General features: G+C 36.7%; 2 protein-coding genes across 10 annotated transcripts in view; one reads left to right on the forward strand and one right to left on the reverse strand.

The window, feature by feature from the left end:
• Positions 1–26,677, reverse strand: part of LOC138749986 (uncharacterized) — a 139,434-nt gene that overhangs the window by 38,750 nt on the left and 74,007 nt on the right. For 2 of the 6 annotated variants that reach the window (XR_011348999.1, XR_011348998.1), the window contains one exon: positions 4,850–5,205. The gene's annotated coding sequence lies outside the window, so the exon portion shown is untranslated. Of the gene's footprint in view, positions 1–1,328; positions 1,667–2,621; positions 2,739–4,849; positions 5,206–26,677 lie in introns of those variants that run through there. The other 4 variants (XR_011349006.1, XR_011349000.1, XR_011349004.1 and 1 more) reach the window with 3 other exon arrangements.
• The window catches only part of ikzf1 (IKAROS family zinc finger 1 (Ikaros)), a 92,799-nt gene continuing 67,719 nt past the window's right edge, over positions 1,598–26,677 (forward strand). Inside the window, exons 1-3 of one of the 4 annotated variants that reach the window (XM_069912106.1) lie at positions 1,598–1,862; positions 3,918–3,980; positions 15,898–16,017. In XM_069912106.1, the coding sequence (XP_069768207.1) occupies positions 3,932–3,980; positions 15,898–16,017 (169 nt within the window). In that variant the 5' untranslated portion in view covers positions 1,598–1,862; positions 3,918–3,931. The remainder of the gene's footprint in view (positions 1,863–3,917; positions 3,981–15,897; positions 16,018–26,677) is intronic. The other 3 variants (XM_069912081.1, XM_069912100.1, XM_069912091.1) reach the window with 3 other exon arrangements.

The raw sequence follows: 26,677 nt of genomic DNA on the forward strand, positions 1-26,677 counted from the left end.
TTTTTTAAATAAGATAAATAGCTAAGAAAGCAAAAATCTCATGTACCCATCATACATGATAATTGTCTTACTGCAGCAGAGGAAAACATTTAAGAGAACCTTGGTACAATTTATTATTTTTATTCTGTTGAGTTTTTCTGGTAACTTATTTCATAATTCCATTACTTTTTCAAACAACTTTCTTTATCCAAATTTCCTAATGCTTAGTTCTTGAAAGTTGGCATAAAATTATTTCAAAATAGCAAGTAATTTTCCTCAATTATGATCATTCAATACCTTCCATTTCATTTCTTTAAAAAAAATGGATGAAATTCAATCATTAAAATGATTGGATCTGCCACAAAAATCTCACATTAATTAATTCAATAAAATTCATTAAAATAGTTTGCTTTGAATGTGTGTACTTCTAGATCTAATTGTGGATCAGCAATTTGGGTGTGGAGATCAGGGTCCTTTTCTTGAATTACCCACTGTCACTTAAAATGAATCCTCCAAATATTCACAATCCAAATATTCAGAATCCATTTAGATGACCATTTCGACCCAGTGTTGCTGAAGCTGTCACTCACCCTCCCACATCATCCTATCACCTGTAGGACTTATCATGGGAGAATGAAATTAATTGACATGAGCACGCTGAATGGTTAGATGTGCCACTATTACTAGAGAAGATTATACCACCTGCAGCCACCAATATGGAAATGGCAGCGAAATGACGAGTTGGACAGGAGCAATCTGGAGTGATGTATTAGGTATTGCTCTGAAGATTGCAGATGTTGTGATGTGGTTTTGATCTTAGTCACTGATCAAGCCTAAAGTGGAGTCCAAAAGGTAAATGGATTGAAGTTGCTGAAGCCAACTGGATTCCAAATGTACTGGGCTTCTGCTTTATTATGGGATCTCAAAGGCCAGGTCAAGCAAGATGGGGGACATTGATTTCAAGAATTATCATTATCAGTTGCTTGGCCCTTCAGGATCGAATGAAGGGGCTACATCAGTTACACCACTAGAGAGTACAGTATGCAGCAAGTCAGTAAGATGAATGAAAATGACAACTAATGACATGGTAAGAAGTTGCTGCATGGACGTCTTCATGGGGAAGTACGTCTAGCATTTGTTTTAAATGAAACAATAAATGTTAAATAGGGTGTGGAAATAAAACTTATCTTTGAAGTATCACCTCTCAAGAATAATCAAATCAAATATAGAACCCCCTGCAAATAAAGAATAATCACATCCTGACACTGAAGCCAATGAAACATTAGAGGAAAATAAACAGTTCTTTCATTGAGGAGTAAGGCCAAAAAAAATTACAGTAGAATTCCTACCTGCTACAATTGATCTGGTGTTTTGGTCAGGGGTGGGGAAAGAAATTTGGTCACTTTTAATAAATGTGGTGCTATCTTAAGTCATTCGAAACTGACTGTTTGCGCAAACATGAAGTGACATGGCTGACGGTACAACCTTCGACTTCTGTACTGTTCCTCATTCTTGGAATAACAGCCTGGGGGGGGGGTGTGTGTGGTGGTGGGGGGGGGGGGGTCCACTTTTCCCCATTGCCCCTTCCACGATGTCAACACGCCCGCCGCGCTGACACCGCCGCAGCTCCGGCCCCGCGCGCACACCCAGCGCGGCACGACGAGGCACCCCGGGTGCCTCGTCCCAGCGCTCGGCAAAAAGGGCATCTGTCGCGAGCGAGCCTGGGGCTCTTCCACCAATCCCAGCGCGAGGGTGTGCGCGCGTGGCCGGCGCATTGGAAGGAGGAAGTCGAGCGGGGAGAGATGTTCAGCTGCAGGGACTCCAAGGGCAGCCTGCATATGGAGCAGGAACTGTCGGGCTGCCGTCAGCGACCCGGGATCCAGGTAGGAGAGAACAGCCGCGCAAACTCATCTAACTTTACCCGAAACTTGGATTCCCACCGCGTCGAGCCGGCGCATGCATTCTTGGGGAATCCAATGATTGATATCAGCAAAAATATGCGGAAAGTCTGAGAATATGTTTTGGCATGAGTTTGGTGAAGCACCTGTTAGCTTGACTTCAATGCTCTCCTCTCATTGCTGTCTCGTCTAGTGTGAGGCCGAAATTATTGGGGGAGCTCATTAGCAAAAATCGGAATTTGGCTCTCTCTATTTTGTTGAGTTGCTGCTCATCTAACTTTGTAGCGCTGCAGAATCTATGAGCATGTAATTGCGAATGTCAAAAACTGTAGGGAAAGAATAGTTTCGTTCGTAACTTAATTTGAATGGGAATTGTATGCTTCTGCAACCTATTAAAATAATTTCACAGTTAGAAACGATTCTGGGACTTTATCGTTTATTAATTCTGTTCGGAAGCTGACACACAGGTCAATTCTAATTCCAGTGCTGCTCGACGTATTTGCATACTACAGAGGTGCACTTTTCTCTCACCAGGATGAAAGTTTCGGGGGGGGGGGGGGGACGTAATTTTGGAGATTAATTAAGGACCCCCCCTTCCATTAGAATCGTTAACAAGCACGATCTAGAGAATGAGGAAGGTTAGCTGAGCTATCTTGAGGAAGTTTGTTTAAAATAACTTCTGTTTTTCAGATGTGAGAAAGAGAACTTTTATTCGATCGCTAATTTCAATAAATTGTGACTTACAACTATTTGAGGCCACGAGTAATTCAACCAGTTTTTCCAATAAATTGAGCAAACATTCCAATGTGGAAGATGACGCTCTGATTGCTTCACTTCTACCCATACTTGAACATTAATAAGTTCGTCAATTCATCACTATGTAGTATTGGGGCGTGCAGTAGGGGGAACTCATTTATTTGAAGGCTTGCCATAAGCCAAACTAATATTCGTATTTGCATAAATCTTTATTTGTATAGGGGGGGGGGTGAGGTGGGGAGAGGATGGTGGAAACACTAAAATGAATATTCAGTTTTAGGATTTGGAAACTGGTTATAAAATTGTAAACGTTGGACTTTAAAATTGTTATTTGATAATCCTGACAATGGTTGCATTACTGGTTTTGCAAGACTTAATGTATTAATTGTTGAATATGAATCCACATCTCTGGAAATCGTTCATGGGAAATTGGAATTCTGAGGAAAGAAACTCAATTATTTTTACATTATTGAACTTCAACCTTCTATTCTCTGGTGTTTGCAGTTGCTTCAAAACCAGAGCTTAGAACATAAAATGCTATTGCAGAAGGGTAACAGCTTCCCACTATTTGTTCCAAATCTGTGGAGCCATCTGTCAGTAAAACAGGAAGGCATGGGTTCCCTTTCTCTCCTTGGTTTGTTTCGCTATTTTAGGGAGATTCACTTCTCCCTATGTTGGAGCTAACTGACAACATTGGTCACTGAAGACAAAGTCTAAAGCTGCTTTTCTGCCCTTCTGCTGCTGTCTGAGGTGTATTCATTATTAATCAAGGCAGAGCTGGTGCTGCTCAAATATGCAGTCCTGCTTGGGTAAATGAGACATTCTTCTGTAAATTGCTTCATTTTTGATTGCTGATTGTACAAGTGTCACAAAGCTGACTCAAGGTTCATCGATGCATGCTCAGTAAATTAGAGAGAACATCACTATAGATCAACCAGAGAATGAATTCTGTGCTTCTCTTCACATACAATGACCTAGGGCCATTTAATTTTCTGCTTAATTTTGTTGCAGTCAGTTTGCATTTTTGGGTTATTATGGAGTGGGAAATTAACAATAAATAACAAATTTTGTCAACCTCTGTCTGTAATGAAATTTCTATAAATCTTTGTAATCTGTGAAAGATCAGGATCTCCTTGTCAGATAGTAATGTATAATTTTTTTTTCAAGTATTTGGAACTGAAGGAAGAAGGGCACATTTTTCCATCACAGTTAGTGAGTTAGAATAGTAAGTAGTTTCATTATCATATATCCAATAACTCGCTACATCATTCCTTTCCTCACCAGAGAGCCAGCAGAATATGGAAACTGAAGAGGCACAGGACGCTTCACAGCTGTCAGGTGAGACAGGTAAATGGCATTTACGTTTTTTTTCTCCAAACTCTAATGCACTTAACTCGTACTTTAATTCATGTTTCCTCTTGATATTCTCATTTTTAAAGATTTGGGATACATTGTAGGACATTAACTTCACAAGTTTCCATTATAGTGCAATACAGCCAAACTTTCATGAACTTACAACAACCATACACATCCACAGACAACTCTTTGGATAAGACTATTTCAGAGTATTTATCTATGAATAAAGTCAATTGTTTAAAAAAAAATTACTGGTACTGAAATGATAGACAATGGATTGAAGAACTTTAATGAAATGACTCTAGAATTGATTGCACATCATGAAACAAAACCTCTTTTTTGTGTGTACCGGTATGAAATCTTTATTTATTTCTATATTATATTCAGTCACATTCTTTACTTGGTAATATAAAAAAATAAAGAATTTTGAGCAATTGTCACGGTCAAAGTTTGAATTTGTCTTCATTCAATATTCACAAGTATTGTTATTTTAATTACCTTTCCTCTTTAAGTTAATAAATTGAATACATAGAATTTTCAGCTTTAAAATATTTTCTCTTTAGTTTCTTCTAGGTAAGGCTTATTTCTCAGGGCTTAGTATAATGTTCCCACATATGTGGTACAAATATGAAACATTAAATACAATGATTAACATCTCATATCCACCCCACAGCAAAACCACACTATCTGCAATTTTGTTCCATGTTAGCCACAGAGGCTCTTGAATACTGAATTTTCACAGTGATGAAACAATTCTTGATCTAAAACTAACATGCTCTCCATTTGCTGGTGTTTCTTGCACAAAGATACACCAATGTAAAATTAAATAATGAATAACTTAGAAAAAACTAGTTGAATACCTTTAAAAAATAATCCACATAACCTGAATAGAAGTGCATAATATGAATAGCTGTAATTGCAATTCTGGACATTTCTCATGTGGCAGTTATTCTCCTAAGTCCAGGTTCCTCCCAACAGCTGCTTATCGACTCCTCCTGTTCTCCGTGTCAGTCTGTCCAAGTCTTTTGAAATAGCATTCAGTTCCTAGTTCAGGTTTTCTCAGAACCTGCATTCACTTGAAGCTCTGTAACTTGCAATTGGAACCTTCTGCAATTTGCATCAAATGTCCCAATCTTCCACAGGAGTGCAGTGTGAAAATGACTGCTCAGTAGTCTCAAGATCTATTTCCAATTGGTTTACATCCTGAACTGAATGTCTATCAAAAAAAAAGTGCAAAACAAAAGTCAAATGACAAACTTAAAATTTAAGTCAAATATTTTAATAAGCAGTACTTGTGGCTGTACTTATGATGTAGCTGCAAATTAAATATAACAGGAAACCAAGATCAGGCAGCATTCACAGAGAAACATCAGAATCACGAGCATGTCATGAACTTTGCTGTTTTGCATTACAGGTGCAAAATTACATTTATGCAAAAAGTTAAGAAATTGGTGCAAAAGAAAAGAAAGAGCAGGCAGTGTTTGTAGATCATTATCTATTCAAAGATCTGGTGGAGTGGAAGAAGCTGTTTTTATAACATTGGGTGTTCATCTTCAGGCTCCTGTACCTCCTTCCCGATGGTAGCAGTGAGAAGAGAGCCTGGTTGGTGAGGGTCCTTGATGATAAAAGTTGCTTTCTTTAGACACTGCTTCTTGTAGGTGTCCTTAATGGAGTGAAGATGCCCATGATGATGCCGGCTGAGTTCACAATTCTCTGTAGCCTTTTCCTGTCAAGTACATACCAGAAATTGATGCACCCAGTCAGTATGTTCTTGACGGTAAACCTGTGAAAATTTGCAAGAATCTTTGGTGACATGCCAAATCTCCTCAATGTTCTCACAAAGTATAGCTAATAGTGAGCCTTCTTCATGATTGAATTGACATGGAGGTCCCTGGAGAGATCTTTGGGGATGCTGACACCCAGGACTTAGAGGTTCTTTACCCTCTCTGATGCTGACCCCTCAATTATGAATCAGTTTCTTAGTTTTACTCACATTGAGTGGAAGGTTGTTGTGGCAGCATTCAACTAGCTGATCTATCTCACTCCTGTAAGTTACCTCATTGCCATCTGGGAGTCTGCTAACAATGGTGTCATTGGCAAATTTGTAGATGGCATTTGAATAGCGTGTAGCCATACAGTCGTGGGTGTAGAAAGAGTAGAGCTAATGCACATCCTTGAGGTTGGCCTGTGTTAATAATCATTGAGGAGGCGAAGTTGTTACTGATCCACACTGACTGGTGTTTCAATGAGAAAGTCAAGGATCCAGCTGCAGAAAGGTGCAGAGGCCCAGACTTTGAAGCTTGCTGACCAGTACTGAGGGTATAATGGTGTTGAAAGCTGAGCTGTAATCGATGAAAAGCAGCCTGAATTACATGTTGCTGTTGTCTAGGTGATCCAGGGCTGAGTGGAGTGCCGGTGAGATTGCATCTGCTCTGGAATGATTGTGACAGTAGGCAAATTGCAGTGAGTCCAGGTCTTTACTTAGTTACAAGTTAATTCTGGCCATGACCATCCTCTCAGAGCATTGCATTACAGTAGATGTGAGAGCTACTGGATGACAGTCATTGAGGCAGCTCACTCTACTCTTCTTGGGCACTGGGATGAATTATGCCCTTTTGAAGCAAGTGGGATCCTCAAACTGTCGCAGTGAGAGATTGAAAATGTTTGTGAAATTTCTGGCTAGTTGGTTGGCACAGATTTTCATTACCCTGCCAGGTTCGCCATCAGGATTTGATGCCTTGCGAAGGTCACCCCTTTGAAAGATGTTCTGACTTTGTGCTCAAAGACGGATATCACAGGGTTGGCAACTTCTACAAGGATTCTCATTGGTACAGTTGAATTCTCCTTTTCAAAGTAAGCATAAAAGGTGTTCAGTTCTTCGGGGAGTGAAGCATCATAACCATTTATGATGCTGGGCTTTACCTTGTAGGATGTAATGGGCTGCAAGCCCTGCCATAGCTGGCATGTATCTGATTCTCTTTCGAGCTTTATTTGCAATTGTGTCTTTGCTGTTAAGATAGCCTTCCTTGGGTCATACCTAGACTTTCTGTAGAGATCTGATTCACTGGTCTTAAATACAATCAACTTAGCTCTCAGCAGGTTGTGAATCCTTTGATTCATCCATGACTTTTGATTGGGATACTCATGGTACCTGCTCGTGGGCGCACCCTCATCCACATAAGCCCTGATGAAGTTGGTGACAGATGTGGGATATTCATTTAAGTTTGAAACTGAGTCCTTCAAGTCGAGTTTATTGTCACATGATTTTTATAAGTACAACCCAATGAATGAGTGTTCTCTGGTCCTCGGTGCAAAATGTGCAAACATACAACCTAACTTAACACACATTACAGACAAAAAATACATTGGCAGGAAAGTATTCATCTATACACATAAATAAATATTGTTTCATGTATATGAGAGTCTCAAATGGTTAGTCTGAGCAGTTCCTTTGGTCATTCAGCATTCTTACTGCCCATGGGAAGGAGCTGTTCCTCAGTCTGGTGATGCATGAAAGGTCATTAACATGAAACATGAATTCAATTTCTCTCTCCATAGATGCAATTTGATCTATTGAGCATTTCAGGATTTTCTATCCTATTTTTGATTTTTAGGATCTGCTATATTTAAATGTGTTAAATGGGCCACTGATCTTGGTTACACAAAGAATAAGTGGTTAGCATTTATCTTTTCAATTAGAATATACTTTCTTGTCTTCTATTACTTACACTTTTATTCCCTAATAGGCTACAAAAATTGTCATAAAGAAAAGAAATACTTGGATTTAAATGGCATCTTTCATGACCATAGGATAGACAAAGTGGATTTGTATCTCATTGTATTTTTTAAATGAATGTTCTGACATAGAAAATGCAACCAACAAAGATTTTAGGCCAGTTCTTACTTTGAGCAGCAAATAAACATAATTATGTTTTGTTAGATTTTCAGTCATCTGTGGAAGATTAGATTTTTCATTAAATTTTGCCTTTTGTGAACTTATGCCCTCTTTACCAACCAGATTAATTAATAAAATGAAGGCACATTCTGAACTAGGAAGTGTTAATTAGCATAAAGAATTCAGTGTCAAATTAGGTGCAGGAAAAATAAAAAGAAAGACTGAATTGAGAGGAAGAAGAAATGAAAAAGCAAGAGCTGTATCATAAAAATATTTAAAAAGAACTTAGATGCTGAAGGAAGTAGACTTTGTATTTGTAAAGGTTACATTTCAATTCCTGAGAACTTCACATCATTATAGGGGTATCCTAACAAGATTGAGGAAGCCCAATAGGTAAACTTAAGATAAGAACTTCATTGCATTTCAAACAATTACATAGTAAGATGTTATGATTGTACACTTAACAAAAAAGCAAAACGGTTCCAGTGGCTTTTGCCAATTGTAATAACTTTGAACTAGGGACCAAGAGCGTATTTCAAATGCCTTTCAGCAATGTGCCAACTATGTATTTGGATTTGACAAAATTTGATGTTTGATTTGTTCATAATAGCAATAAGTGCTGATCAACTCTTAATTGTTTTCACAGCGCAATCCAAATCACTCCCATGAAATCCATTGCTTTCACTGCATTGCTTTAGAAATGCTGCTTGCCTGACTAAAAGATTGTTGAAGGAAGAATAGAATGTCCTCTAATGCAGATTTTCATATTGACTTACAGAATCACAGAAATAATTTTTAAAATGCATAGATTTTGTTGGCATAGAATGAAATAGTTTGATCCATTGAGGCATGCAGGTCAAACAAGAGTTATCTAATCTAATCCAACTTTCTAGCACTAGGTCAGTAGTTCACAGATATTATTATTGGCAAATTGCTGGCATTAGCACATTGAAAATCACAATTAACCAAATGTTAGACCAGCTAAATGAATATTGTTACTGCACAGCATGGATACTCTGCAGTGTGTGATGTGACCTCAAACTCTCCAAAACCTTTCCTCCATCTACATTTCATGAATACATACATTTTCAAATATATTGTTGGAAGAATGATTATAAATGCAACTTTGATAAATTATATAGTGAGTAATTTAAAACAACCAAGCATAATCTGTCACTAATTTTAAACTGAGCACTCACAGCAACTAACCTGATGTTTCTCTAAAACCTCTTTTTTTTTTTACAAATTGAAGAATACAATTTCATATGTGGTATCAACATTTGTGCAGGTACAGGAATGAATTTGTGAAAGGAATTTTATGCTGTGAATTTTTTGAAATATTATTTTTTTTGTCTCTGCAAGTTTTCCAGTGATGTGGAATGAAACAGTTGATAGGACCTTTCACAACAAGTACTACTGGTATAGTCAGGGATAAGGTTTCAGGTTCCACCACCTGAGGTCTACTTGCTCTATGTCATGCAACAGCTCCATGCCATGCTCCATGTCATCCAACAGCTGCAAAAGATAAACCTCATGCTCAATTGTGTAAAATGTATTGCATAGAAGAGTAAAGGACAAAAGTTTTGTAACCTCATTGGTTAACATTGAATCAATTTTCCTCAGCTATATTTAATATTTTAATTTCATATATTTATAATATACTTACAAAGAGAAGAAAAAACACCCTAAGGCTTGACGTTGCAGTGTTCTAATTTCCACATGTTAAAAAAATAATAATAGGAAGAGAAAAAAAATTGTATTTCTACTCTTGTTTACATCTACCATCATTGTTACTTCATATTTGGGTATTATTAGACAGAAGAAAAAGGGACTAGATTCAGCTATTTGATGTAGTAAAACACCAAAGGTTTGCAGACACTGTGGTTGAAGTAAAAACACAATGCTGGAGAAACTCAGCTGATCAAAAAGTGTGCTTCATGTAGCAAAGATAAAGATACGTAATCAACATTTTGGGCTCGAGCCCTCAAAGTATCACAGCTACTTGATGGTAAATCAGTGTCAGAACATAAAATCATCCAAGGTAAGTCACTCAGCTCCTTGAATCTGCACCTGCCATTCAATAAGATCATGGCTGATTAAATTATAACCTTAACTACATTCTCACTACACCTAGTAATCTTTTACCCACTTGTCTAGTTACCTCTGCATTAAAGATATATATATTTTTTTAATCGTGTGAAGCTATGGAAGAAGTAACACAAACCCTGAGATCATTTTCCAGTTCTTGCTAATTTAAAAGGGAAAAATGGATAAGACAATAGCAGTGCAGATCAATCAGTCGTGGGTAAATTACTGGGATCAGTAATTTACAGACTATCACAGATCACCAAGAATAATCTGCATGGATTCATTAAGAGGTCGTGTTTTAAAGAAAATTGTGAATGAATCAGAACAGGAAGAGATTAACTTTATCAACCTGCAGTGAATTAATTTCCACGACCAATGTTAATCCTGTGGCAATATCTTTTTAACTCACTTTACACCTCAAAATATGTAACCATATCATGCATACCCAAGGTGCTTTACATTATCCATCTCAAGTCTGCTATGAACTTGGGCGCTCCTGTTTTAGTATCTTTGCTGTTCCACAATGAAAGTGCTGGTCTTAAAATTTACTAGCTAAATTATGATTGCTCCAGCCAAATATGCATCAAGAGGTTATAAATGTATTAATCTCATATCAATTCCTTGTTGAAAAGAATGGACAATTTTGGATTATTTTACACCTTTTTAACTGCTTCAAAGAAATCACAGAATAAATATTTTATAAATGAGGGAAAATAAATGATGGGCTGGATGACTTTGGAAATTATTAACTTGTATTCATGCTGGAAGTTCAAACTGACTTCATGCAGAATGGTTTTAGCTTTTGATTTCATGGACCAGATTGTACCTTCCTCCATTGTTCAGTGTGTCTGTGATTTCCTCGTCTGTCCATTACAAGCCAGAACTGTGGAGCATGCTGAAAGTTAGGGACTCTTGCATCCAACCTCCTTCTGAGTCCAGGAGTAAAGTTCTGTCATAATAAGATGAAGAACCAGATGCATTTTGCTTCTGTCTCCTGATCCCTATGCTGGCTGGCATATATGTTGAAACCCCATTCATTTTAAAAGGGTTACCAACTTTGATAGTAAAGGTCATTGAAGGTAAGTGGATTATTTTCCCTTCTTTATTTTAATTAATAATAATTTAGGTGATTTAAATAAATGTTAAAATTATTAATATTATTTTTGTATTTATTGAAATTATTTTAAATATGTTCCAACTGTTTGTATGTCCCTGATTACCAGAAACACACAAAAACAGTTGATAGGACATTTCACGGCAAGTGCTACTGGTATAGTCAGGGATAAGGTTTCAGGTTCCACAACCTGAGGTCTACTTGCTTCTCATGGAATACTCCATGTCATAGAACAGCTGCAAAAGATAAACCTTGTGCTCAATTGGACCACGGGTAATCAGTATAACTGCTAGAAATATGAGGGTGTCATGGGGTGGGTCAGTGCTTAGAATAGTAATTTGTTTTCTATTTACCTTTATGCACCTACAACTATATGACAGCACAGATTCAGGTGGTTGAATCTTTAACTCAATAACTCATGGGATTTCCATTCCTTTAGCACTTTGTACATTCTGTATATTTTTACTTGTCTCCTTTTATGCTATAATTGAAATCCAAGTAAGATTTAAATAATAGAATAAATCGCCATTGGATTTTAATGATTGCATGAAACCTTTGCATCCTGTCAAATAAGTACTCTGATAATCTGTTCAAACATTTTGATGGCTAGAATGTTTTCCTCATGAAAAGGGTATAATTTAAATTAATTCTTAAGTTGTGCAAGATAAAACAATTAGGTCATTGTTGATCTTTGGTATTTAAACAAATTGGAAGGCAAATCATTGAAAAAAATTTAGATTATAAATTAATTCAGAAAATAATTTTGTTTGAATATATTAAATGTAATAAAGGACCTATAGAGTTGGAGCTATTGCAAGCTGGATAGACGATTAGTGAAAAGATAGAAAATGGACCGTAAAATTAAATAGGCCATTTGCCACCTGATAGGCTTTTCCATGGTGAGTGGCCATAAGGTTCAATAATGAGCCCTCAGTTGTTAACATCAAGCTAGAGCAGCACACAAAATGTTGGAGAAACTAAGTGGTTCAGGTATCATCCATGGAAGGCAATAGATATGCAATGTTTTGAGCCAAACACTTCATCAGGATTAGCAAGAAATGAGCAGATGCTCAAATAAAAGGGTTGGGGGAAAGGGGAGGAGAGCGTGGTCAAGTGATAGGTGATTGAAGGTAAGAGGGGGATGAAATGGGGGGGAAAAAAGTAAGAAGCTCAGAGATTATAGTAGGATGCTACAGAGGCCTGAGGAAGATGCACACTGATATAAGGAAGTTAGAGAAGGGGATGGACGGAGAAAGGAAGGTGTGGGTGACAGGCAGCCACTTCAATTCCACTTCCCATGACCATACAATATATATATCTACCCGTAGCCTATTGTTCTATCCGGTTGGGGCCACACCAAAATTGGAGGAATGGCACATGTTCTGTCTTGGCATTTGCCAACCAGATGTCATCAACACTGATTGGTTATTTCAGTAACCTCTCCCCTTGTTTTCTCACCCTCCCCTTACTTTTCCTCATCTCTGTGGCCCCATTCCTCTTTTTCTTTCCCCCTCGTTCAGCCTCTCTACCTGTCTGTCACACAGATCTTCCTTTGTCCAGCTCCTCATCGCTTCCCTTCCTTCCTCCTATCAGAGTGCATCTTTCTCTGTCTCTGCCTCTTCTTCCTATCACCTTGTAGTTTACATATTTCCAATTTCTGCCTCCCTCCCCCATCCCGTTTCTTGCCATTCCTGATGAAGGGTTTCTAGCCAAAATGATGACTATGCATTGCCTTCCATGGATACTGCTGAGAATCAACTGCATTTTGTGCATTGCTCCAGTTTTCCAGCATATGCAGTCCCTCCTATTTATCTACATTGCTCTTTATATTTTTAGACCATGCCTGTCTCCCAGCATTTCTACCCTCCCCATTTAAAATCCCAGAATGCCTGCTCTCCTGATGAGAAGAGCTGATGTTGTTACCTCTCCACATCCTCTACTCAGATGCCATGATCTAAACGATGACTATTCTGCATGCAACTCGATGCATTGCCCCTTTCTCTGGAACATCCCTGACCCTCTCTGACAGAATGCAAAGCTGTTGATGGCATTCAGAGGTGAACCAAAACTATAAAGGTTCATGTAAAGCATTAAAATTTATTTAAGTTTATAACAAAAAATGAAATGATTTAAAACACATCAAAGCAGTTTGACATAATTTGAAGAATTTTAAGGATGTGAAGGAAGATGTGTCTTCTCCCTTGCCTTTAAATCTGCAGTATTAAAATCCCCATTAAATTCAGTGGAAGCTCAAATTATGTGCCAGTTCTAATGGGATCAGAGAGGGGATTTCTCAGAGAGTATGACTGAAAAGTCCCAGAATGACAAGGCCTAGCACAGGGATTAAGAGGTGTCCAGAAATAGAGCACATTGATACATTCAGATTCTCAGATCTGCTACTCAGTCCTCTACTCGTATTTATGTGCTGAAGTCCAAGACAAGGCTAAGTGGCTCAAAGCCTATGGCTTCTCTCAGAATTGCCAGCAATTAAGAAGATTTGGTCCGATATGAAAAGATAAGATTAAATGCATCCATATTTACTAATAAAACAAAGAGAGGTAACCTTTTGAAATTGGACACCAAGAGCCCACACATGGACAGATGAAGTAATGAGGCAGTAGTTGGTAGGTTATAACGCGGTCAATTTGAGGATATTCACTTTAGTAAAAAAAAACAGAAACATAATAGCCTGGAAATTGTTTTGCATCATATTGAAAACTGGTTTAACCAAAAATACAGAACAATGTTGACAAGTAAGTGAATAGGGCAGAGTAAGCACAACTAAAGTTGAATCCAGCAAAGTGTGACATGTTGCATTTTGGGAGGACTAAAGTATGCAAGAACAGGGCGAACTTGATGTATGTCCAAGGATCCTTGAAGATGGCAGCACAGGTAGTCAAGACAATTAGAGATACACGCAGGACACTTACAGCCATGTGATAAAAGAGCAAGAAGGTTATGGGGAAAAGTTTATAAAACATGGGTTAGGCTACCACCATGCACACTATAGAAAGGATGTGATTACACTGGAAAGGGTGCAAAGGATATTGTCTCTGAGAGAGTTTGCAGCAATGAGAAGAGGCATGATAAACTGGATTTAGTTTACCTTGGAGTGGAGAGTTGAATGTTTGATTGAGGAATTCAAAATTATGAAGGGTGTTGATAGGGTAGATAGTGAGAAATTCTTCCCCATAACAGAGATACTTAGGTTTAAGGTAAAGGATGTGATTTAGATTTATTTGAGGAAGAACTTTGTCTTCATGAGAGTGGTTGAAATTGATTGCACTGACTGAGGGAGTGGTGGAGACCAATATTGTCTCAACATTGAAGAATTATTTAGATGAGCACTTGAAACAGCATGGCATTGAACATTGAAAAATGGGATTATTGCCAATAAGTGCTTGATGGCTCAGGTGAGCTAAATGACCTGTTGTTGTCCATGACTATTAATCACATTTGCAAACTTTTAAATGTCAAATCATGTCTATCATGTACTGTGAGTACTGTTGTGATCTAACCAAACAACCTGACAAAGCCTGCATATAATGTCAGTCCCATCTTTAGATTCTTCTATTCATTCACAGCACAGTGATGCCTGCCTTCCCTCATCTCTCATTCACCCCTCCCAGATGAACATCTGGTGTCTCAACCCCCAGATAACTTAAATGTTTTAATTACCCCACCTCTGCCCACATCCAATGCCATCCTAATCCCTCTCCCCACCCATGGACCATCATGTTGATCTCATATACAAGAGCACACTGATTCGCCTCTTCTTCCACAAGCAGTACTGTACAAACTTTCCTCCTTTGCACACATGTGCTGTCCTCCCAATCCCACTGCTCTGCCCACATGTAGTAACATACTGATCCCACATGCCTGCCCATATAACGAGATGTCCATACAGAGTGCTATCACAATCCCCCTCCCTACACCGCTTTCCCTGTCCACACGAAGGAGCATATTGCTGTCATAATCCCCCTCTCCAGCCCTTCAAGGGTCCTTGAACATACACCAATGCAACCAAGAATTGTCAGTCATGTTTTACTCTGGTCCAAGCCAAATGTTTGGCTCTGATGATGCAGAGAGTGTGACCATTCATCATTCAAAACCTGTTTTAAATACATTTTCAGATGAAATGGAGTCACTTTTCATGCTTTCAATAAGTTGAAGCATGTTTTTTGTAGTACTCCATTCTCTGCAGCTATCTGATATAAAGTGACACTCCCCACAGCTCTGTGGTTTATTGGGACATTCGTATAATTGACATGTAGATTCAGTTGATTGATTTCTTGCTTGTAGAGATTATTTTGTAAGGAAAGATTGACCAGTATTTACTTGATATCTTCTGAAAAGGTTTGTAGGGCAGATGGTTTCTTGCAGTTAGTTTTGAGAATTGAAAGCAGAGTTTTTGCATATCAGGTTGGCTATCTCGGTCTGAGATGAGGAAAACTTTCTTTTACTTAGCCATTATAACCCTTTGGAATTTTCTTTATTTGAAGGTTACAGATGTTCAGTCATTGACAAATGTTCAAAGCGACATAAGTATAATTTTGACCATGTGATCTGTCAAATGGAAGAATATTCTTTAATGCCTGTAACACCTTCTCTTGTATTCATTTTATAATCTTAGACTGTATCGTTAGAACAAGTACACACTTGTCCTTTAAATGCATATATTTGACAGTATTATTCTGATGAAGGGTCTCTCACCTGAAGGGTTATCTCTGTTTCACTGTCCTGCTGTGTGTCTTTGTTGACATTTTTATTTTGTTGATGCTAGTTATTGTAATCAAATCATTTTTATTTAGGGAGTAACAATGGTCTTTCCATAAATGATGAACCAGAACAACTTGAGCAGATGCCTGTCCCTGAAGATCTATCCACCAGCACTGGGGGCAAAAGCAATCCACAGGGTGACAAGGTCATTGGTAAGTGTGAAAACTTTGGAATAATTACTTTGACTATGTAGCATATAACCAGGCCATTCAGACAAACTGATATCACTCCAGAATTTATACTCCACAAGGACCTTGGGCAGCACAGTTGACATAGCAATTAGCGCAATGCCTTTACAGCACCAGCGATCTGGACTGGCTTCAAATCCCATGCTGTCTGTAGGGAGTTTGTACCTTCTTCCCGCGTTTGCGTGGGTTTTCCCTGGGGGCTCTGGTTTCCTCCCATTGTTCGAAACTTGTTGGGGGTGCAAGTTAATTGGTGTAAATTGGGCGGCACAAACTCATGGGCCAAAATGGCCTGCTACCATGCTAGATGTGTAAATTTAAAAAAGGACCTTTTCATCTTCCTTTTTATCTAACTCTATCTTAAACTTTGTCTAATCCTTTTTCTCTCTGTTATTTATCTGGCTTCCACTTCAATGCATTGTTTTAATTAATATGAATAAAATGCTTTTAAAATAGTTGCCTAGAAATGCATGCCAGTCAATATAATTAAATATGCTATATAGTGGTGGTAGCTCAAGGTGTTCTGCTGGCCAAATTTGCATTTTAGAGGTGGCATTCTTTGAACTATCACCTCTAAACATTATGCTTAGCATTAACATAAAGAATTTATTTTGGGCATGAATTTCTGTGCATCTGACTTTTCAAAGTAACATTATCATTTTGATGCTGTTCAAACTATAAACTCTAAGACTAGAAAAAGAGAGTTTGGTTTCACAAGCTCATCAACTCAATAAAACAATTTCCAGTGTGAAAAACCGACAATAAAATGTGCTCTAACAAAATAGAATATAATCTTTTAAATCTACAGAAGGGCTCCAGAAAATTCCAGTTAGTTGTGCTTGATATACAAGGAGTACAGTGATTATCTCGGATTATTCCTGCTTGCTCATGGGGAAATAATTTTGAAAGAATTATAAATGGTTTGAACTATGAAGTCTACCTGGTCTGATGGATTATTTGCAATCACAATTCTTGTTATAACCTACCATTTTAAGACCACTTGATGTTTAATGATTGAATTAAAGGCAGAGGACCATGTCGTTTAGGGTTTGTCATGTTTGATACCTGTCCTGCATTAATCAGCTCTCAAACATAGAGACCAGGTGTGCAGGATATTTTTGAATCTGATTTGTGCTGAGTCTACTAATTTAATCTGGAGATGGGTTTGGATCAGAAAGGGGAGATGTCAGACAGGTTTTCTGAGTTGTAGCAAATCCTCCTGAAGAGAACTTGAGTAAAGCACATCTGAATAGATATGATATTTTGTAAGTTGGAAAAAAGTGCTTCACTTTGAGAAGGCACTTTTCTGTAATGGTGGTGAGATGCTGTCCCACCCCACTGTGTGTGCACAACCACAGACACACACACACATACACCTGAAATTATATAACAGGAATCCATCATGAATGCCTGAAAAATCATATGATCTTTAGACTAGAAGATATAACGCTCCCAAAATTGGTTCTATATCTTCTTGCTTGTAGTACACAACTATCCTACTAAATATAATTTCTCATTTTAAACACCTTATTATGGTCATATTAGTAAATGAAAGGGAATACAGATAAATTCTATGAAAAGGGGTTTAACCCTTTGAAATATTCACCCAGGCATGGCCTGTATCCTCAACAATTTGTGCTCTTAAAACTGAAAGCAGTGTTCCAATGTGATCTGACCAAAATTATGTGAAACAAAATTTCTTGTATTTCAGCCATCTTGGAATAAAGTCTAACATTCCATGAATCATTTTAAATATTCTGTCTACTGTAATGGATTATAAATATTTGGGAGAAGTTTGGTAAGATTAGTGGATTACATACATACACACATTTTAAAACAGATCTTATTTGAAAGACTGAAGAATTCGTATTCAATAACATTGCAGGATATCTGGAGAATGTGATGCACATTTCACAAGTTGGTGCTAATTGAACTGATGTCATAAAATGAAAGACCATTGTTTTGGGGGAGACAAACTGGCTATAAGTACCTTTCTGCAAAGTGCTCACAGAAAGGTCACTCCTGGGTTTTGTTTATCTAAGACAACATCTTGACCAAGGAGAAGAACTCCTGTTGTTTGCTGAAGAAGGTTGGGGTTTTGCAAGTGAGAGAGTCACATGGGCTTTCTGGCAGTCTCAGTTGGACTGAAAAGAGACTGAACAGAGACTGAACAGTCATGGCTGAAACAAGCCAGGAAGAGCTGGATGGAAATAGAAAGTTCCAAAGCAGTGGATAACTGGAATTGCTATCTGTCTGATGTTCCTCTTGGAATAAGAGGAATAGAAAGGAAATCTGTGGTGGCCTGAAAGAAAGAGGTTACCATCTGGAAAACCCTGATGGGGCAAGTTTCATCAGCGAGACATTGAGGTAACTAATGGTGGTACCTCAGTTGTGGAAATCCTGGAACAAAAAAAACTCTCTCTGTGAAACTTCCTGAGTGGTGAACATGTACTTTTTGAGCATCAAAGCCTGGAGAACTTTATACATGTTAAATTCTGTGCACAGTATAAGAATTGCCTGCATTCAGAGAACTTGGAAGAAGGAGAAGTGAGATTGAACTGTGAACCAAAGAAGTTTTCTTAAATTTACACGCACATTACATACTCGTGCGCTTAGAATTAGAAGGGGTTTATTTGGGTTAGTTTAGAATAGAGATAAGTTAAAGTTTGATTCTATTTTCATGTTTAAATATGATTTAAATACAACTTTTGTTTTAAAAACCACTTGTCTTGGTGAATGTCTATTGCTGCTGGGTTTTGGGGTCCTTTGGGCTCGTAACACTACATAAGCAGTTGTTTTAATGACTTCTATGAATCTATTGATCTTTCTTATTTTTACAGACTCACACAATTAGAATAGATTTTTAAAAATACTTGTATTTTATTTGAACTCCATTTGCCACAATATTGCCTCCTAAATTAAGGTCTATTTCAGTTTGGATTTGTAACTTACAACATGGCACATCAGTTGTTGATAAATTCACTGAGAGATTAAATTTCAAATGTAATTCTTAGGGACTGCCATTTCTTGCATTCTGCTATTCAGATTACATTCTTTACTCTCTCTCTCTTGGAATTTATCTTTGTAAGAATGAAATTTGTCTCCGATCAATTGCAAAATGGTAAGAAAAGCAGTTAGCATAATGCTATTACAACTCCAGTAACTGCATTTGAATCCAGTACATTCATAAAGAATTGGTAGTGTAATGGTCCCAGAGGACCCCAAAACCCAGCAGCAATAGAAATTCACCAAGACAAATGGTTACTTAAACCAAAGTTACTTTTAATTATCTTTAAACATGAAAACAGTATCAAACTTTATTACTATTAACATAACCTAACTTAACCCCCTTCTAATTCTAAGCGCACGTGTATGTAATCTGTATATAAGTTTAGAAAATTTCTTTAATTTACAGTCTAACTCACTTCTCACTCCTCCAAGTTCACTGGTATCAGGCAATTCTTATACTGTGCACAGAATTTAACATTTATGAATCTTCACCAGGCCTTGGTGCTTGAAAGGTAAATGGTTACACGCTCAGGAAGGTTCTTGTTGGTTTTCAGAGAGAGATTTGTTGCTCGTTGGACACAAACTGATTCCTTCCGATCAGCCACTTCAGTGCCTTGCTGAAGAAACTTGCCCCATCAGGGTTTTCCAGATGATAACCTCTTTCTTTCAGGTCACCACAGAGTTCCTTTTCTGTTTCCCTTATTTCAAGTGAAATATTATACAGCCAGCCATCTCCTCTTGTATGGACCACAAGGGCTTTGACCGGGCTGAACAAAGAACACAACTGCTCTTGCCTGGGAGCCCAATGTAACTTCTTTGATGTGAACGACACCACACCCAATGTTGAGAATGGAGTTGCCGACTCCAGCTGATGCTGAAGACTTGGACCCAGCTCTATCTGGCATCCTCCCACCAGGAAGCAAAAATTCTGGGTTTTTTTTTTACTGTTATTGTAATCAAATTGGCACCCAAAGAGCATCAGAATCCCTCATGGGCAAGTCACATGGTGAATATTTTTCAACTGTAATGTCATTTTGGTACTTAAAAACATTGTTTTTAGGATCTTTTTGGTTTTCGGATCTTCAGATGTGGGATACTTGACCTGTAGCTGGTAATATTGTGCTTTGCATTATTACTTTTTTAATATTTTATTTTTTGTTTTCCATCAATAAACAAGGAGATAGCATCACTAACCATTACAGAATATATCAACGTCTCCCAGCAATCTACATACATGTGGTGGTTCTTCCCTCTCCCATTCCCATGTCCACCCCCCCAAAAAAAAATAAGGGAAAGATGGAGGGCGCTTTGCATTATTAAAGATTCAACAGAATTCATGTTAAATAACCATTTTTCCGTGAGTGGCTATTTAAAACATAAAAAGTCAAAACATTTATTAAGTTCAAAATTCAAAAGTTTTAAAGTTCAGATTTATTGGCAGAGAACATAAATAACAACCCTGAGATTCTTTCTCTTGCTGGCCAGGCAGAATTTCTACTTGTCATTAGTGCAAAAAAATGTATTCAATAAAAGAAATGTATGCACAACAGAGAAATGTAAACAAAGAAATATGAACAAACTGACAGTGCAATATAGAAATAAATATTCAACTACAAATAATGTACAAAGGAAGAGTACTTAAATAAGTCTTGAGTTTGTAAATTAGGAGTCTGATAGAGGAGGGGTAGCAATTGTTCCTGAACCTCTGATAAAATGACAGCGCTGCTGCAAAGGCAGTTCTGCCACTGGTGCAGATCCATGGAGAGCAGGGAATGGAGACAGTGCTCTCATGAGGTCCAACTGCAGAGTCCGACTGTCATCAGCAGTGTACAAGCTTTGAACAGCCAGTTAAAGGAGCCTTCGGTATTTTATTGAAAATACTACGACCACGGGGTCTGAGCCCAAGATGGTGGCACCTATGATTGGCAGAATCTTTGAGGGGTTGCAGACTGCAGGGAAGTGGAGGACTGGTACAGGGCTCTAGAAAATGGGCAGACCACCACCCTGACTGAGAACGAAGAGCAGAAGAGATGACCCACAGCACAGTGACCATGGCAGCAGACTAGTGAGGGGCTCTGCAGCTGAAAAACACACAGGCAGTGGGCTGCTGGAGAATGCGGTCAAGGAATTCACACCAGACTGTTGGAGACTGGCTCGAAACTGGCTGAAAGAGTATCAGGTTTGAAAACGGATGAGAGTGGGGGTGCTGAAGGGTTCCTAATTGTATTTGGAGGTTTGGATCTGGAGGTCAGGTTGCCGATGGTTTGGACTGGACTCTTTGTGGCTGTGGAGACTGCAGAAGTGCTGGGGATCAATCAATGGGCACTCAGTGACTCTGGGGGAAATCTTTCATTTCCTTCTTTCTCTGATTTTAAGAGGTGATTTCTGCTGATGACTAATCTGTCTGCTTTACAGCAGACAAAAGGCAAATTTCATGTAATATGACACAGTTTTTATTGCATGACATTAAAATGAGTCTTGAGGCACCTATACCAGAAATTCAAATTTGCTCACCCTCTTGATCTCCCTTAATGATCATTGGATCGTACACCTCTGATTTTCCCTTCCTAAAGACTACAATCAGCTCCTTGGATTTGTTGAGTGTGGAGTTGTTGTTAGTACACTATTCAGGAAAGTTTTCAATCTCCTTCCTGTGTGCTGACTCATCACCCCTTTTTATACAAACCACTTGTGGTATCATCAGAAACTTTGTAGATGGTGTTATTGTCGTGCTGAGCCACACAACCAAGTAACTATGGAAGCATGTACTCAAATCATTAAAACTCATTGTTCCATTTAATGATACACATTAACTCTTTTTATTTGATTTTGAGAAGGTATTTGAAATGTGAATTATATCACTGAGAGTCTGGAGTCCAGGGTAATATCTTGTATCTTCTCATTTCTATTATGGTGGAAGTATATTGGTTCAAGATAAGATCACTGATTTTTCAATTGGATTATATTAAATCTCTTATCTGTTGCAAAAATGATGGAACTAAATTTCAGAAGTAGTGTACAATGTATTGCCTTTATTATGTTGCACATAAAGGTGCTGCTGACTGGGGTAAAATTCCGGCAAAGATATTCATATACCTCATCCTAGTGCATAACTCTGTTTATGTCCTCACCAGTTTTGCCTGACTTGCTGGATATTTTCAGCACTTGAGAATTTTTCAGGATTCCACCTTCTGAATTATTTGGATCTTAAAAGGAATCTCTGCAATGGCATTCTGCAAAATAGTGTTAAACTCCATTCTTTTTAGTTTGCACCTCCATCCAACCCCAAACTCCAGGCTAAAATCTGGACCTAAAGCTTTAAGGAAAGGATCTGCAAGAAATTGAGTTATTGCATGGGACTATGGGATTTCATTTCCAAATAAATATTATTGTTGAACCAGTAAATTTTTGTACTTGTAATCAAAGCAAAATTTTGGTGACATAAGTATCCTGTTTGGCAAACAATTTCACAGAATTTAAATAATTGAATTTGCTCATAAATTGTCAAAATTTTCATGGCTGTGGTTGGTTGATGCCAGATAATTAATATGTAAATTGTTCCAAACATAGCTTTGTAATTTACGTTGCAAGCTTCAGTAGATAGGACCATGGCTTACACATTTTCAAGTTCAAGATAACTGAAGCTTGCAAAAATAGTAAATGACTAAACAGGCAGAACAAGTTCCAAAATGGAGCCCTTCCCTAAGCAAAACATTTTGAACATGTCCTACAACAGCCTGTATCAATAATATCACATGGATGATGTGATTTAAACAGACAATTGTTACAGTCATCTTTAATTTTTGAGGATATATGTTTTAGTATTTATATAATAGGAGCGCATATAAAACCAAGTATTGAAGTCAACAAGCTATTTTATTTTCTATCTGTTAAACTAGGACATGTAGATCCACATCCAAGTTCCTGTAAGCATTAAATTATAATATTTATACAGGGATGTCTTTAAGGTACATGAAACCTTTGCTATCTGGAGTACTTGCATACTATAATTCTGTGTGATACTACCAATGGTGAACCCATGCTATGGAATTCTACATCTATGTTTCTTTAGTTGTTTACTGTTAAATAGTGACTGTGGTAATACAGTGCATTTTGCTTAAAATTACTGTACCATTCAGTAGAGCATTTGATAAATTTGAAAAGTCAAAGTTAATATTATTTGCGCTTGTTAATTAAAATTAACATTTCTATCTTAAGCATTTTAACATAATACCAATATTTTAATAATGCAAAAATGGGTTGCTGTTAAATGGAGGTTTAATAAGAGTAGATTTCTGTGATTTTATAAGAAAGCAAATTCAATTATTTTTAGAAGTGAGTTTTAATTCAATAGATAATAAATCTATTGTTTGGGGTGTGTAAAAGTTATATATAAGATGACAAATAATAAGTTACTTAGCTAAAATTAAAAATGAATATATAAAAGAGACAAATCAATTAGAACAGAACATAGGTAAATTAGAAAAATATTTACAATTAATTAATAAAAAAATTCAATATAATACTATTCAGACATATAGAACAGAAAAGCTAATCCAGAGATATTAACAAATCATAATTCATAATATATGTTTATATCAAAGAGATATAAACAGATATTATGAATAAGGAGTAAGAGCTCATAAAATTTTAGCATGGCAATTGAAAGCAGAACAGAGGTCTAGAGTGATTAATGCAGTTAAAAAAAATCATCGTGGACTATTACATATGAGCCACAAGAAAAATATGATGTATTTAAGGAATTTAATTCTGAATTATATCATTTGGAATCAGTACATGATGAAAATAAGATTGACAAGATTTTATCTCAAATTACTTTACCTAGTCTGAAAGATAGGGAGCAGAAAGATTTTGAATGTTGTATTTACAGCAATGGAAATTAGTGAGGTAATGAGTTCAATGCAAAATACAAATTGTCAGGAGAAGATGGATTTCCTGTAGAATTTTATGAGAAATTTAAAGATCCTTTAATACCTCCATTTATGGAGATGTTAAATTATGATATTCTCTGCCAGAATTCTTCTTCATTGCAATTATTAGTAATTCCAAAAAAAGTAGAAATCCAATGAAATGAGCATCTTATAAACCAATTTCATTATTAAATATTTATTATAAAATATTAGCAAATAGATTGTCAAAATATTTACTGAAATTCTTCTTCTCTTTGGCTTGGCTTCGCGGACGAAGATTTATGGAGGGGTAATGTCCACATCAGCTGCAGGCTCGTTTGTGGCTGACAAGTCCGATGTGGGACAGGCAGACACGGTTGCAGCGGTTGCAGGGGAAAATTGGTTGGTTGGGGTTGGGTGTTGGGTTTTCCTCCTTTGTCTTTTGTCAGTGAGGTGGGCTCTGTGGTCTTATTCAAAGGAGGTTGCTACCGCCGAACTGTGAGGCGCCAAGATGCATGGTTTAAGGGGCTGATATCACCTCAAACCGTACTGAAATTAATGCATCTGGATCATACTGAATTTGTTAAGAGTTGGAAATCTGCAGATAATTTAGCAAGGCTTCTTAGTTTGATGCATTTGGTTCAAAAAAAAAAGGGAGTGCTGAGTGTGGCAGTGACTTTTGATGCTGAAAAGGCATTTGATATGTTAGAATGGTATTTCCTCTTTAAAGTTTTAGAGAAATGTAAATTGGGTTATTGTTTATAGATTGGGTTCGAATTCTTTATATTAAAAAAATACCTACTGCAAAAGTAGTGACAAGTTGACAGATTTCAACATCTTTTGAATTAAAGAGATCAAGTAGACCAAGTTGCCCATTGTCATCAGCCTTATTTGTTTTAGCAATAGAACCTTTGGCTGAATTAATAAGACAAGATTCAAATATTGTGGATATTAAGGCGAAGCAAGAAGAATACAAAATAAATTTATTTGCTAATGATGTTTTGATTTATTTAACGTGTACATTAAATTCTATGTAACAAATTAAAATTAGAATAAAAATATGGGGACATATCAGGTTATAAAATTAATTTGGAGAAAAATGAAATTATGTCTTTAGTTAATGGGGATTATCAGAAATGTAAGGAAATAATTGAATCCAGATGGCCAGATCTTTGAATAAAATATTTAGGTATTCATGTGCAATGAGCTTTGACAAAATTATTTTAAATTAAAAAGGGGATTTGGAAAAATGTTACCCATTTCTTTGATGGATAGAGTAAATTGTGTTAAGATTAATGATTTTCATTGAATACAATATTTATTTCAATCAATTTCAATTCCTCAAAAAAAAATTTAAGGAATCAAATGCTTGTGTTAGAAAAATTGTTATGAAAAGTGAAAATAACAAGGGTTTCTTTGGAGAAATTGATGTGGAAATATGATCTAGGGGATTTACAACTCTCCAATTTTATGAATTATTATAAAGCAGCACAGTTGAGATTTATTAATGTAATGTATGAATTAAACTCATGGGTAAATATAGAACTTGATAAAATAAGAGAAACGGGTTCACAACTTTTTCTTTATAAATGGAATGCAAGATTGTTAACAACAATTAGAGAATCACCCATACTGAAACATGTATTTAATTGAACTTTGGAATAAAGTTGATAGAGTGGAGGAAGAGGCTTAATGTCTGGAAGAACACCTTTATTTCAATATAGACATTCTATTTTCTATGGAAAATAATTTTTGAAAAATTTGCCAAAATTGTGGTAAATTAAAAATTGTTTCGAAACCAGAACATTTATTACTTTTAGTAGAATGAGGGAAAAGTTTAAGATAGTGGAAAATATAAAATTTTATTATTATCAAATTAAGAGATTTTTCCGTGAAATCTTTGGTCAAGATTTAGTATTGCTAGTGGAGACAGAAGTAGAATTATTATTATGTACTAGAGATGTAAAGAAATTTATTTCAGAGATGTATAAATTTCTTCAACAGAGGCTTGAAAAGGAGTTCATAAATCAAGGCATAAATGGGAGGTAGATTTAAATAAAGCAAATAGATCAACGTAGATGGATTCAGACATGTAAAGAGTTTAGAGTATGAAAAGTACTTTCAATGTGAGATGTCGGTTAGTTCAGTATAATTTTATTCATCAGTTATATTTAACACCAAAAAAGTTACATAATATGAATTATATTTATTCAGATGTATGTTTCAGATGTGGACAAGAAGTTGTACTTTTTTGCATTCAATTTGGCAGTGTTCCACAATTAAACATTTTGGCTTGAAATGGGTAATTTATTAAAACTAATAACGAGTTAGATTCCCACAGGATCCAATGTAATTTTTATTAGGAGATATTAAAGGGATTAAATCTAAATTAAAACTGAATATGTATCAAGTAAAATTTATTCATATTGCCTAGGCAATAGCGAGAAAATGTATTGCTATAACTTGGAAGTTGGATATTGATTTGGGAATGGATAGATGGCATGCAGAAGTTTGGAGTTGTATTCTACTGGAGAAAATTACATAATTTAAGAGATAAATCATATATTTTGTGAAATATGGAGCCCATATTTACAAACTGTTGGTATTCAAATTTAAATGTGTCTTGAACGCATCCTTTCTCTTGTAGGTCTCTATAAATATTTATATGTTTAAAAGTATCAGAAAGTGAAGTAGTCCTGTTGTGGGTT

This window comes from Narcine bancroftii, chromosome 1, assembly GCF_036971445.1.
Source record: "Narcine bancroftii isolate sNarBan1 chromosome 1, sNarBan1.hap1, whole genome shotgun sequence".
Taxonomy (NCBI): Eukaryota; Metazoa; Chordata; class Chondrichthyes; order Torpediniformes; family Narcinidae; genus Narcine; species Narcine bancroftii.